This window comes from Amblyomma maculatum, chromosome 10 (assembly GCF_055883805.1).
Source record: "Amblyomma maculatum isolate TAMU_Amacu chromosome 10, ASM5588380v1, whole genome shotgun sequence".
Lineage (NCBI taxonomy): Eukaryota > Metazoa > Arthropoda > Arachnida > Ixodida > Ixodidae > Amblyomma > Amblyomma maculatum.
The window spans coordinates 63,390,796-63,405,637 of NC_139353.1; the positions used below are offsets into that span (position 1 = coordinate 63,390,796).

Consider the following 14,842-nt stretch of genomic DNA (forward strand, 5'->3'; position numbering starts at 1 on the left):
TCGATGAATTTTAGCGTCAAAGAAGAGAAATTTAGTGATGCGTAGAGATGCGTCTTAAACAAAAGTGTTATATTCTTTTGCAATAGAAATAAGAAGATATCACTTGTGCCAATATTTCAGTTCAAACTTGCTCTTTAGGTTAACTTCGAAGTACCAGGTAATCATAGCTAATACTTTAATGGAAGAGTATGATACTTCAATGGAAGAAAACCGTCACTATCATTATCCTCATCAGCCTGACTGATACCCACTACTGGTCGAAGGCCTCTGCCATGTTACTCCAACTAACCTGGTCCTGTGCTGGCTACATCCGCTTGACCCCTGCGAACTTCTTTACCTAATCCACCCACCTCACTTGCTATCGCCCCCTGCTACGCTTTCCTTCCCTCGGAATCCAATTTCGTTACCCTTCGTGACCACCGGTTATCCTCTCTTCGCACTACATATGCTGCCCATGTCCAAGAACGCCATCGCATACAAATGCTTCATTCGAAAAGAACTCATTACTTCCGAATAAATTATCGACCAGAGAAAACTGAGCTGCTAATATTCCAAGAAAGCACTGCACACTACTGAAAACGCTTTTCGCTTTGTTCGTAAGAAAAAAAAAAATACGACAACAAATCTACGCGTATTCACGCCGTGCATCAGCCCGCGTTATCATTTCTGACTGCATACGAATATACTCTCTCGACGCGAACATGCTCAGGCGTTCCCAAACCGTCCATAACGCGTACAAAAAAGGCTTGTTTTACTACTAAACTAGAACCTTTCCGCCATTGCACATTTCAACTGAAGTGTTATTTTTTGTAAATGCTATCAATTCTAATCATGTAGTTTCCCAAAATACGCTCGCTCGAGCTTTCGCCAAGGGCGGGATAGACACGACGACGCTACGGATCTTAGGCGGAAGTGACATCACCGATCACTCCATCGTATGGTTCCCGGCACACATGGGCAGCTTAGGGGGCGGCCTGCGGAATCTCAATGAGATCGCACACGAGGCGGCGCGAGGACTCATCGACCGCGTCCCTCCGGTTTCCCCTGCTACTCCACATATCGAGTACGGAGATCAATTATTCACGTACAACGAGCTCACTAAGCACTTTTATCTAGGCAGACGGGCATTTCCCCACCCAGATAAGAAATTAACCCGCAGCCAATCAGTCACGCTACGCTTGCTCCAAACGAACTCGTACCCCAACCCATGGCGCATGAAGCACATGGACCCAGACTACGACGGACAACATGTGTGTGAATGGTGCAGTGACCGTGTAGACTTAAACCATATGCTGCGTGGTTGTGCATCAAGCGACGCCTACGCCAAGAACAAGGAACGTTGGGACAAAGTGTTAAAAAGTGCTTCACTACATGATCAGCTTCGGGTTGCCCAGGAGGCCCGGGCGGCGGCGGAGAGCTTCGGGCTCTCTGTGCCGACGTGGGAGCTGCCCTCTACACCTGGCGCCTAGCCGAGTGTCCTCCAGGACCCCTACTGTCGGAAATAAAGTTTTACCAAACCAAACCAAACCACGCTAGTAGAATTAGAATCTCACTTCGCAATCACTTATGTTTATCTTGCGCGTGCATCTTAACTGCCCCTCTCGATCCAGGCTATCCGGGCATGTTTTTTAATTTCTTTTTCGGCATTGCGATTGTGGCAGTGAGTCGCACAAGCAATTACGCTGAAAGCTTAAAGTGCACATGTTGTTCTTAAGGTTGGAATCTCCTTGACGATTCCACTCTTTTTTTTGTTGTCTTGTCTGTGTGTTTGACAGCGTGAGCTTGGCGGCTACAAATGTGACGCGACCGGCTCTAATGCTGCCTAATTCACCGCTTGACTCGCTGCTTGATTTTATCTGGCAATTAGCGCGTGTTCATTAACACTGCACGCTTTTCTTTCATCTTGGTTTAGTTTATGGTGTTTCAGGTCCCAAAGCGACCCATGCTGTAAGAGACTCCGTTGTGGAGGGCTCCGGAAATTTGGACTACTTGGAGTTTTTTAGCGTGCACTGACATCGCACAGCACACGGGCGCCTTGCTTTTCGCCTCCATTGAAAAACGGCCGCCGTTGCCGGAATTCGATCCCGCACCCTTGGGCACTGCAGTCAGGCGCCTAGCCACTGCACCACCGAAGCTGGCTCTTTCCATCTTGCCTTCCCTTTATTTCTAACCTTGCATCGGCTTGTCTTATAGAGTCCCCCCCCCCCCCCCCCCCCTTCATTCTTTTCTAAGCACCGCCCTTCACTACTCCAATCCTGCTTGTTTACCTTTCTAACTTTGTATCTTTCTCTGTAAAAAAACAATTAAAAAAAAATAAAAAAAAAATAACCAAGGTAAAAAAGAAAGCAAACGTATCAGGGTTTTGGGGCCTGCGCGTGATTCTTGTTCGTAAACAAGGCGGAGAGAAAGCGGTATAGGTCCGGCTTCCAGCCAGGCGTTGACAGCGCACAGAGTCTGTGCAGCTGTCAGGACAGTTGTCTCGCATCCAACTTCAAATACGTAATATAATATTATACCTAAGTACCTTAAGTTTCCTTTTTACATCCCTCTCTGAAGCGCCGATCCGAGAATCAGAACTTGGAGAAAACAGCGCCTCGCTTGAGCTTCCTCTTCCTGACTGCTGGCCTGTTCTTCCGAAGCTGGAGAGAGAGCACGAAGGGAGTCCTCACCTGGTTTCGTTGTTCTCAAACACGATGGTTCCTTCGCAGGGCTCGAAGTCCTTGTTCACCTTGGCCGTGCCCTCGATGGCCTTGTACGGCAGAAAAACGCGGCCCCGGGCTCCGCTGAAACGGTTTACCTTGATGTGGTACTCGCCCACGGCCTCGCTTATCTCCACCTAAGAGGGAAAAGAAGCACCCTTATTATGAAAGCAAGCCTTAAAGGCTTTAGCATGAGGGAAGACAGGAAACTTATCTCCACCTAAGAGGGAAAAGAAGCACCCTTATTATAAAGGCAAGCATTAGAGGCTGTAGCGTGAGGGAAGACTGGAAACTTATCTTCACCTAAGAGGGAAAAGAAGCACCCTTATTATGAAAGCAAGCCTTAAAGGCTTTAGCATGAGGGAAGACAGGAAACTTATCTCCACCTAAGAGGGAAAAGAAGCACCCTTATTATGAAAGCAAGCCTTAAAGGCTTTAGCATGAGGGAAGACAGGAAACTTATCTCCACCTAAGAGGGAAAAGAAGCACCCTTATTATAAAGGCAAGCATTAGAGGCTGTAGCGTGAGGGAAGACTGGAAACTTATCTCCACCTAAGAGGGAAAAAAAGCATGCTTATTATGAAGGCAAGCCTTAAAGGCTTTAGCGTGAGGGAAGACCGGAAACTTATCTCCACCTAAGAGGGAAAAGAAGCACGCTTATTATGAACGCAAGCCTTAAAGGCTTTAGCGTGAGGGAAGACTGGAAACTTATCTCCACCTAAGAGGGAAAAGAAGCACACTTATTATGAAGGCAAGCCTTAAAGGCTTTAGCGTGAGGGAAGACTGGAAACTTATCTCCACCTAAGAGGGAAAAGAAGCACACTTATTATGAAGGCAAGCCTTAAAGGCTTTAGCGTGAGGGAAGACTGGAAACTTATCTCCATCTAAGAGGGAAAAGAAGCACACTTATTATGAAGGCAAGCCTTAAAGGCTTTAGCGTGAGGGAAGACTGGAAACTTATCTCCACCTAAGAGGGAAAAGAAGCACACTTATTATGAAGGCAAGCCTTAAAGGCTTTAGCGTGAGGGAAGACTGGAAACTTATTTCCACCTAAGAGGGAAAAGAAGCACACTTATTATGAAGGCAAGCCTTAAAGGCTTTAGCGTCAGGGAAGACTGGAAACTTATCTCCATCTAAGAGGGAAAAGAAGCAGACTTATTATGAAGGCAAGCCTTAAAGGATTTAGCGTGAGGGAAGACTGGAAACTTATCTCCACCTAAGAGGGAAAAGAAGCACACATATTATGAAGGCGAGCCTTAAAGGCTTTAGCGTCAGGGAAGACTGGAAACTTATCTCCATCTAAGAGGGAAAAGAAGCACACTTATTATGAAGGCAAGCCTTAAAGGATTTAGCGTGAGGGAAGACTGGAAACTTATCTCCACCTAAGAGGGAAAAGAAGCACACTTATTATGAAGGCAAGCCTTAAAGGCTTTAGCGTCAGGGAAGACTGGAAACTTATCTCCATCTAAGAGGGAAAAGAAGCACACTTATTATGAAGGCAAGCCTTAAAGGATTTAGCGTGAGGGAAGACTGGAAACTTATCTCCACCTAAAAGGGAAAAGAAGCACACTTATTATGAAGGCAAGCCTTAAAGGATTTAGCGTGAGGGAAGACTGGAAACTTATTTCCACCTAAGAGGGAAAAGAACACACTTATTATGAAGGCAAGCCTTAAAGGCTTTAGCGTCAGGGAAGACTGGAAACTTATCTCAATCTAAGAGGGAAAAGAAGCACACTGATTATGAAGGCAAGACTTAGAGGCTTTAGCGTGAGGGAAGAACTTATCTCCACCTAAACAGGAAAAGAAGCACCCTTATTATGAAAGCAAGCCTTAAAGGCTTTAGCGTGAGGGAAGACTGGAAACTTGCGGAATAACCTATTTCGACTAACACAGATTCCGCCCGCCAGAGAGGGTTACATAAAATACAGCACTCTAGCGGAAAACCACGACTTGACATGCTGGCCCTGGTGTTCGATGGTCTATGAGATGAGCACAGCAGTAAGTGCCAAGCAATACTGAGTTTTCGCTAAGTAGTGACAAGGCCGAATATAATAATAATAATAATTGGTTCACAGGAAAATGAAGGCGCAGTATCTGTCTCACTTGTTTCTGTGGACGCCTGAAATGCGCCGTAAAGGAAGGGAGAAAGGTGGGAGTGAAAGTGGATAGAGAGAAAGAGAAGCCGTAGTGGAAGACTACGGAGTAATTTCGACCACCTGGGGATCTTTAACGTGCGCTGACATCGCACAGCACACGACGCCCCTTCGTTTCGCCTCCATCGAAACGCAGCCGCCGAAGTCGGGATCGAACCCGGGTACTCCGGCACAATAGTCGGGCGTCTTACCACTGCACCACCCTGGCGGGGCAAGGTAACGCCTTTTCAATAACGTTTTTCACGAACAGTTTGAACCACTTGGTGAGATTTTAACATACTTAATTATCGAAAGACACGAGGGCACAAGAAAAAGAAGCATACGGCACAGAGCAGTTCCGTGTAGCTATTGTTCTTGTGTTCCGGACTCTTTCGCCGATCCAATATAATAAATTTGCTTTCCCACTCGCCAGAAATGCTGATATTTTGAAAATGAAATAAAATAAAATCATTATTTATATTACGTGCTACAGATGAAGGGCTACAGAAAAAAAGCTGTCACTTGGCGGCTTGACAAATTTAAGCAGTGCTTATTTGCCAGCAACAGGCTAGCCTGAGCCACAGACGATTGTTATATTGATGAAAAAGCTGATAATCAGCAGTTTGTCTTATGAATGGCAATGGTGGTGCTTGGTGTCAGTAATGTATATACAATTCCCATGAGGAAAGTCTGTAGATTGCATAAGCCTGATACCTAGAATGATGATGAAAGATGGTACCTCCCCCCCCCCCCCCCTTTTTTCTCAGTGTAAAGCACTTTTCTCAATTCGATATTATACTTGGTGGGCAGGATGAGCACAGACGTAAAACTGAAGAATTTGTGCTCTGATAATTTTTCACTGCCTGCAACAGCCGACTTAGAACCGACGTCGAGTCCTGCCTTCTTTGTAATAAAGATAAATTGGTTGATCTGGAACGCCGAAAAATAGTGTTAATTTGACCATTTTACTATTCACCAACTAATTATCTTCTAAATAGCGAACGATTATTCGTGCAAAAAGAAATGAGAAAAGCTCAGGACGCGAGCTTTAATCCAAATAAGTAACTTAATGCGCAAACTCTAATGGGACATATATATGCGCTGAGACTGGCGAAAAACGTTAGGTCCGCCTTCAAGCGTTAATCGTGACAGAGTAAACTGCTCTTGTCCGCGCCTCTCTCGTTGATCATCGTTCGTCGCAAATATACACTTTACAACACCTTTAATATCCACTGCCTTTATTTGCACCTCTGTTATTTCGTGCATACTATTTAGTATCCGGTCGTATGCTACATATTATGTGAAACACTACCCGACATCGATATTGGGTGTCGCCCCACCTCCAAATGGTCGCATGCTCTTCATTTTGGCTTATATTGTGCTTAGTTTTCCTGAGAACAACCACTTGGTAGTCAGCGCCCGTCCTGTTGTTTTGTGTTCCTCTGTCCCCGTTTTTTGCACTGGTCTTTTTATGTGCTAGTAAGAACCATCTGGGCCAAACAGCTATTTTGGTCGATATGGTGTGTGGCCCAAACAAAACGCATGATCGTGCTTGCGTCGCGCCGAGAGATATAGCATGTCTGATTCGGAAGGCAAAGGGTCGCGGAGGGTTCAGTTGTCCTCACTCTTCAAGTCGGTGGATCCTGCTACATAGACCATGTCACGTGACGTCCCAAAACCTTACAACCAATCAGTCCCCACCATGTCACCTGCTGGCCATAAACTGGCAGAGCCATATCCGCGCTTTTTCTCTCACAGCGCCTACTCCAACGCCGACGCTGCGTTTCCTGGAGGGTTGGGCCTTTTACGCAATTATATTTGCCGGAAGGGAGCACTGAGTTAGGAGCAAATCACTAAATTTAATTACGCCGAACGAATAGTACTGCAGATGTATCGCTACAGCTCAGAAAATGACTGCACAAAACAACTTCCATGGAACTGAGTCACTATACAATTTTTCTTCTAGGTTCGATAACGGAGCCTTAACTTCATTCGCCGCCCAAAATGTTGAATTTTCTCTTCAGCTACTAGACACACAGACTCAGGCACTGATTGATTATTTATCTGCTGGACCGATCAAAGGTAACGTATTTGATGGAGGACCAAAGTAGTGCGCCTGCTTACTTTGCGATGCCACAGCATGTTAAAGAAAATCCAAGGTGGACGAAATTATGTGGGTCCCTTCATTGCGGCGTCAATCATAGCGGTTTCGTTTGAGGCGGTTAAAGCTCATATTACATGAAGAGCCAACAGAAAGATACCGGGGTGCACTTAAGTCTCGTGACATGCGGAAATGCGAAAGTATTCCGAGTTCCGGACCTATAGTTCTATCATGGGCTCGTTTTGTGTTTTGTAGCTTTTACGACATGTACACCTTTGCTTTAATTTACCTTGCTTGCTTTACTTTTTGCCATTTTTTATTAGATTTATTTTTCAGCCTTTTTCCAGTTTGATTAATTTCTATCATTATTAATTTAATATAGTATATTTTTATTTTATCTTGTTTTATTTCTCGCTTTAGTTTGTTTTTCTTTATTTTTTACCTACGAGCCTACTTTACTTTTATTGCCAGTATCACTTTTTTTCCTTTCTCTTAACGCTCTTCAGGCGGCCTTATGCTAAACAAGGATAATTATGGACTCTTTTAGAGGCAGTTTGCGTTCCTCTAATTAAAACACATTCACACTGATCACTTTTCCCCCTGAATTTGTTGCATGTAAACCAGCCTACTTCTGAAAAATCGGCGCCTACACTTTTTGTAAAATAAAGACAATATAGACAAAGAAAGTCAGCGTTGAAGAGTAGTTAGCTGCCCGGCAGGGACGCAGAAGGTTGGAATCATTGCTTGGACAAGATTTTTTTTAAATAATGATTCATAGCTTGTAGTGACACGTCCTGTTCACAGCTCTTTGCTAGCCATTCATGAGGCAAAAATGCCTTCGCAATCACAATATATTCATTGTTAATAGCGTTGGCGTGGCGTATAAACTACATTTCGCATGTTCCTTTACTTATTTTCGGACAAATTACATGTGTTGGTTAATTTTGCGAAAGGTGGACTGATAGTCAGTTGACCGTGTCGATACACATACCTGACTCTCGGGCAGGCTAAAGACGCCGCTGTGGTCGTCGTCCAGGATCATGACGGTGCAGACGGAGGGCATGTCCAGCTTGACCGGTGGCCTCCCCGCTCCCGTCGTGCCTCCTGGAGGTTGCGGCTGTCCTGGTGAACCATTCATGGCCGCCCCGCTTCCGCCGCTTCCCAGGTAGCGAGGGTTTGACAGGCGCACGTAGAAGTGCTCGTCCTCTTCGAACACGTCGTCGTCGATCACCTGCACGGAGAACAAAGATGGTGGTCTGGAACGGTCACAAGGCTGGTCAGTTCCGCTAAACTTGAGCTCACCGTGACGGTTTTAGTACCAAGACCGAGTGAAATACAGACCTGCACAAATAGCACTGCTCCAGCGCGCACCTTCTAGTTCATAGCCTTCGCCGCTAGGAAACGAACACTACGGGTAGCCCAGCGCTACTGTACACCTGTTAATAAGAAGGGTCTATTAGTTGTGTCATTTTTCTTCGTCGTTACAGTTTAATTATCTCTTCACGCTGTAATGCACAAACACCTGTTCAGCGCATGTGCAACGAGTAACTGCAGTGCCCTTGCACAAAGCGGAATCGCGGTATGCCTTCTGGCTAGAGAAAAACGTTGTAAAAATAAACACTCTCCGCTAAAATACAAAAAGGCAAAATTTTCGAAGTATACCTCTGGCAAATATATATATATATATATATATATATATATATATATATATATATATATATATATATATATATATATTCAATTTGGATACAGTTTGTTTATATTAATTTTTGATTTGATGATGATGAAAAGGACAGACGAACAGGTCAACCGAGTGCCCTCAATGGCGAGAAAGGTAACGAAAATTGGCGCATGAGGTCCCATAGGACCCCGTTTTCTGTGCAGGTCTGTATTTCAGTCGGTCTTGGTTAGTACTCTCAATGCTGGAGTTGTGAAGTTTAAGACAAGCGTTATGTAGTTTATGTGCCGGTAAATACAACATCGCTACCTAATGGTGTTCTTCGCAATATGTTTTCACACTTCTACGCAAAGTTGTGCGTTTAGCTTTGAAGAACCCTAACAATCAACAACTGAAAAATACACGAATCGAAAGGAATCGCCAGCAGTGATGATTTGGAGATTCTACAATGTCAAAGAGAAAGTTTAGCATTTGGAATTATTGCTTCAGCAGTGAAAGTGTATGCCTACAGTTGGAAAGTGCAGACAAACTAATATAATCTATACTTTGAAACGTTCGAAGAACATTTCGTCAGGATTCGATACATTAAGCAACTGCTATAAAGCAACGAATTTCTGTATTCTTGCATGATCACGAAGACTTTGGAAGTAATGATTAACATTAGGGGCCTCTGGGCCTTAAGCGACTTTTGTAATGCTATCCGACCAATAAAATATTAACAATCCTTTTAACAACGACTTCTCTCAAAGCTTAGTCACCCGTACACGAAGAGTTATTTTGTTCAAGCTGTTGCACATTGATTGAATTGACATCGCTGGATACTTTGCAGCGTCCAACTCAGCGCATTTTCATAGCCTGAGTCGCTTTGAGACGTTAAGCCCCATAAGCAACTATACGGCGTTTATTACCGGTACCATATCATCAAATATCAACCATTGATAACGCACATGATTCGGCTCTTTAACACAGTGAATTGCGCGGCCGTGACTGATTGATACCCGGCCGTCAAGGGCAACGTTGGTTAGAGGCAGTATATTGGGACCTTCTTTTTTTAATCTAGCTTACATTATTTGCAACACAATCCTATTCGAATTCTTATATGCTGCTTAAAGTTTAGGAAACAACACGCACGCCGCGCCAACAAGCCCGACTACAATAGACGAGACACCGAAAACGTTCTGTGCCAGGGTAGTGCTGAGCGCAGTGGAAAGAACGAAAACCATATCTTAAGATGCACGTGAATAACCGGACAGCAAATCATCCTCTTAGCTTGATTTGATTACCATAATTTAACCGTGCGCATAAGCCATCCTTATAATTATAATAATAACTTACCTTGAAACGATAGCAAGTTTCAGTAACCTAATTGGTCTTTGCATGCCCGATCCGCTGATCGCCTTATTACAGCAAGTTTTGTGCCCTTATTAGGAAGCGGCCTGACAAGTTCTTGTTCTTGTTGGTTCCCTGAGGTGTAATAAGGGTGTAATAGCTTTAACAGGCAGAATGAAAGAGAAGTGCATGTGGCTATCTTCTGCTTTGTCCTCTATTAAACTCCGTTTACCTTCTTGGTGCTCATCCAGTGATGCTATGCGATGAGTAGTTATTCTCTCCGTGTATTACGTATGCCGTTCGAGGCAGCTTTACTCTTATAGCCTTCAACTTGACCGTACAAAATTTGCCACCCACATTTTCAGCTTCAGAGGACGGCAACTGCTTTTATTAGTTGCTCTCAAACCGTGCGCATCTCAGAGTTTGTGCATTTCCGTCTAATAAGCATACAAAAAAAACATTCAAGAAGGTAAAATTAATCCCATTTCTGTATATGAAAGAGATCGTCACAGACGCTTTCTGCACAGACGGTATTGAAATGCAGTGCGTAAAATAAAAGTGACAGCTGGGAAATTTAGGTTGAGTTTGGATGCTCAAGGACCCCCCTCCCCCCTCCCAAAATAGAAAAAAAAAACGTTAAAGAACCGAAGCATTCCACAGAACCTAATCTGTAAAACTGTCAGTGATTTCCCTTTTATCGTCTACCGTCAAGGCGCTTTCTTTCGGTGTTCTTTCGGGGGGAGTGAAAATCTTCCCACTATGCACCCCCTCCTCACCTTGATGATGATCTGCTTCTGGTTCTCGCCAGGCCGGAAGATGAGTGTCCCTTCGACAGGCACGTAATCGGAGTCAGCGTTGGCAGTGCCGTCCTCGGTGTTGTAGTCGACGCACACGGTGCTCTGAGGGTCGCCGCCATCGCGGGCCACGGTGACGGCAAACTCACCCACGTTCTCGAACACCGTGTAGTGGCCCGGGTCGAAGAAGACCCGCACGCATTCCTCGACCACCTTCTCGGACTCGTCCTTGCCCTCGTCCTTGGTAGCGTCGCGCAGGTCGGCCTTGCGCCGGATTAGGTTGCCGGCACCCATCAGTTTTCGTGTCGCCTGGATCCTGCGCAGTCGAGCGACATCCGGCAGATGCATTAAGCTCAGCGCTCCATTCGGGAGGAGAGTGCTGCCCCGGTTACTTCGTGAGCTGCTACAGTAACAAGGTGAAGATATTGTCGACGCTATATATGCACAAAAGCAGAAGGAAAGAGGTCCACTCTATCTCAGCTCTAATTGAGAAGGAACCTGACAGAGCCAAATTTCACCCCCGAACTCTAAGGAAACTTTCTCTGCACTGCTGTTTATGTGGAGATGAGCTGGAAGCGTACATGCGAACAAAGAAGTTGGTGTGAGCCGTCCAAGATCACTCAATTCGGGTCATCTTCGAAACTTAGTCGCCAAGCCTGAAAGCGAGGTAGTTTTTATTGACTGTTTTAGTAGCTGAAAGGTGGCAAAAAGCAAAAATCAACAAATAAACTGCATCCATCTACGATATCCCAGGCGCACATACTGCTGAAGTGTTTTGTTTTTGAGCAATAGGTTTCCATAGTTTGTGCGAAATCTCGTAGGATTACTGCAGATAATTTATTGTAATTCTTGGAGCTCTGTCAATCACCTTTTAAAAGGAAGAAATATTGCAGGATGGTAAACGACAAATAAAGGTTACGACAACTTACAGCGCCGATTGAAGCATGCATGGCTAGATATTTTGACAAGGTGATCCTCATGTACAGAGGTTCAGGTCTCTAATATATCTTTGATATGAAATTCGTGGGAAATGTTCGGGAGCTTCTTTAAGGATGAGTACCGTCCTCTGTATGTGCCACGAAGAATGTCTGCGCGAATCCTACCGGAACAATATTCAACACAAAAAAAAATGAGTCAAAAGAATAAGCCCTTGAAATGAATTTCCGCAAAATATGTGTATGTTGCGTTGTTTTGGATTTTGCTGTTTTGCATCAGCAACAAAGACCACACCCCAAACGCAAAGTTGATGTCTCTGCATGCGAGAAAGAATGATTTTACATCTCACTATTGGTTAAAAATTGGGCTTTCTTTAAAACTAAAAAAAAAAATACAAGAAATGTCAAATACTGTTTCTTCTCTCTAGCGCAATCCCGAGTGTGTGTGGACGTGTTCATCACAAAAATAAATAAATTGCTATTCATTTGTATCCCGTGATCCGCCGACAAAAATAAAAGGCAGTATATGACGAGCACTTCTCCGCATGATTTATCAATTTGTCTATACTACTATATTGTGGCGCCGTGGTAACGTATTTCTATAGTAAGAAGGGCACTGAAAGGGTCCTAAGCGAGATTGTTTAAGCAAGGGCAAAAGAGGAGGGGCTTAAACTACCTAAACAAAGCCGAACGAATGGGGCCAGGGAGTTTTTTGGGAGTAAAAGTAAGAACTAAGAGTGAGTCGACATGCACTAGGAAACCTGTGTGCAGCACTTCACCATTAGCTACACTTTACAGATGCCCGTGTGCGGTTTAATTACCCGACCCACACAAGACATAGAAACAACATTCGCATAAAGGGAGTGATTAAGAGTTGTGTAGTCATCAAAGCTACATCCTCAGAGAGGAGAGCGTTCGAAACGAATGCCTTCGCCTCGCCCACAGAACCTCTGGTGTTTTCACGTTATGAAACAGAATATCTGATATGAAGTCAAAAATAGAAGTGATCATTGCATTATGAAGCCGATCCGAAGAGTTTCTGAGGTTAACATAACGCGAAAAACTTGCCGTATGTTTCCCTGTCTTTCTTTTTTCCCCTATTAGATGCATTAGTCATGCGACAATCCATTCAACACCCTATACATTCCTAAAGTCGCAAATATTTCCGTAAGTTAATATCCGCTGCTTAACTCACACAAAACGATGCGCTTGCCTTAGGTCCTCTCAAGCAATTTCTGAAAATATTAATGGTTTTCAATTGCTCCGTGAAGCGTTCAAAGCGGTACAAATCTATTCTTATGAATGGTCCTGATCTAACTTCTGAGTTTTGCGAAGCACTCCCTCTTTCCGTGGACTACGTTTGGTTCAACTTTTTCTATTTCCGTAGTTTTAAACCGGTTTAAAGCGGTACTAGGAAAAGTGTTTGTTGCGGCGAAAAGAGGGGACAGTGATCATATACATGCCTCTATCAACACAATATGTACGATACGGTAATCATCTGCAATCCTTACGAGTAACTAACGCTACTGCCCACCTGTAGTACGCCCTGCTTTTGGGACATCGGGCGATGATCTCGTCTCTGGCCATACTCTCGAGCTCGTCCATGCTGGCGTCCGGGTTCTTGTGCCGTAGCTCGCGAAGTATCTGTGTATACTCCTTGCGGTGTTCCTCAAACTCCTTGGCCTCGGAGCTCTGGTCTTCGCCAAAGAAGCGCAGCGTTCCGGCGCCCAGGATGCCATCGGCGAGCCTCTCCTTGTTGGGAGCCATCTCGACGTCTTCACCTTCGCTGCCGACAATGACTCCCCGCTTGGTGACCCTGTATTTCTTGGAGAGGTACTTGTAGATAAGGAGCCTCCGGTCAGCGATGTATGCCGTCAGGACGGTGGCCGGGAAGAACATGAAGGTGATCACGCCTTCCCACACTTCGATCACGCCCCAGGACGAGTAGGTGAGGATGATGTAGAGCCAGATATAAGCGAAGACGCTCCAGGTCATGGTTACGAAGAATACGCGAAGATGCTTTATGCGGCGGACCTCGGTTGGCGGAATGGAGTACACGCAGATGGCGATGATGACGAACATGTTGAACGCCGCGCTGCCTACGATTGTGCCTGGTCCGAGGTCACCGGCCTCGAAGTTCTGTGCGTAGATTTCGATCACGGAAAGGAGGATCTCGGGCGCTGAAGAGCCCAGGGCCATGAGGGTCAGGTTAGACACTGTCTCGTTCCAGACGCGGACGCTGATGGTCTGCGTCTCGCCGTTGGGCTTCTTGATGGTCACCTCTTTCTCTTTCGAAGTTATCACCTCGATGGCGGCCATGAAACGGTCGGCGATTATGGATATACCGATGAACATATACGCCAATGCCAGGAAGTACACCAAACCCCGGGCCACAATGTCACCGGTGCTTATGTTATCCTGAGGCATCCACACGGGAAGGATCAGTCCCTCCCGGCAAATCTCGCCTTGCGTCTGCTCAGTTGCGTTGTCGCCACCGTCGCTGACGTCTCTGCTGACGTCAGCGGTACTGACGGCGTGCGATGCTAGGAGCAAGACTAGTGATGCCTGCATAGCTTTCCCTGGTCGGAGTATCCACTTCGCCATTTCACCTGCAATGTTTTGGAGCCACGGGCAGTCACGTCCCCTGTTAGGTCTGGTGTATGGTACGAGGGCTGCAGCAGATGGGCGACGCTAGGGGAGGCTTCCCAAGCACGGCCTCCCTTTCAGGAGCATCCCACCTAACGGATCAGACAGAAGAGCAAAAAGAAAATGATTAGTTAAAGATATGCCAACTATCCTTCCGTTCAAAAAATTTAAACTTACGGAATTCATTTCACTGTGTAAAAGGCGGGTTAGTTAAGTTGTGCCAATGATTAAGAAACTACAGCACGCTTTACGGCCACTCGGTCAGTGCTCTGTTGTAGGCAGCTGTCCCGAATATGACTTCATGTAAAAAATGACGCTGATATCCAAAGTATTTCCTATAGCCCTCAATTTATCACATTTGTGTACTGGAAGCTGTAGCTTCTTTAATGCTTGGCGCACCTAAGTTGTCATAATTGCAGTCTGAAAATTTACCGAAGACGTCATTAGGAGTACGGAGGCAAGCAGAAGCTCAATGAGACGAAACACGACAGTAGACCGAGAAATAACGCGCTGGTTAGCAAACAATTC

General features: G+C 45.2%; 1 protein-coding gene across 2 annotated transcripts in view; it reads right to left on the reverse strand.

Moving 5' to 3' along the window:
- The window catches only part of Calx (sodium/calcium exchanger 3), a 126,387-nt gene extending 111,985 nt beyond the window's left edge, over positions 1 to 14,402 (reverse strand). For both annotated transcript variants that reach the window (XM_084582924.1, XM_084582923.1), the window contains exons 1-4: positions 13,203 to 14,402; positions 10,716 to 11,049; positions 7,924 to 8,163; positions 2,670 to 2,836 (exon numbers count right to left, since the gene is read on the reverse strand). In XM_084582924.1, coding sequence (XP_084439050.1) covers positions 2,670 to 2,836; positions 7,924 to 8,163; positions 10,716 to 11,049; positions 13,203 to 14,272 — 1,811 coding nt within the window. In that variant the 5' untranslated portion in view covers positions 14,273 to 14,402. The remainder of the gene's footprint in view (positions 1 to 2,669; positions 2,837 to 7,923; positions 8,164 to 10,715; positions 11,050 to 13,202) is intronic.
- Positions 14,403 to 14,842: the final 440 nt, after the last annotated feature.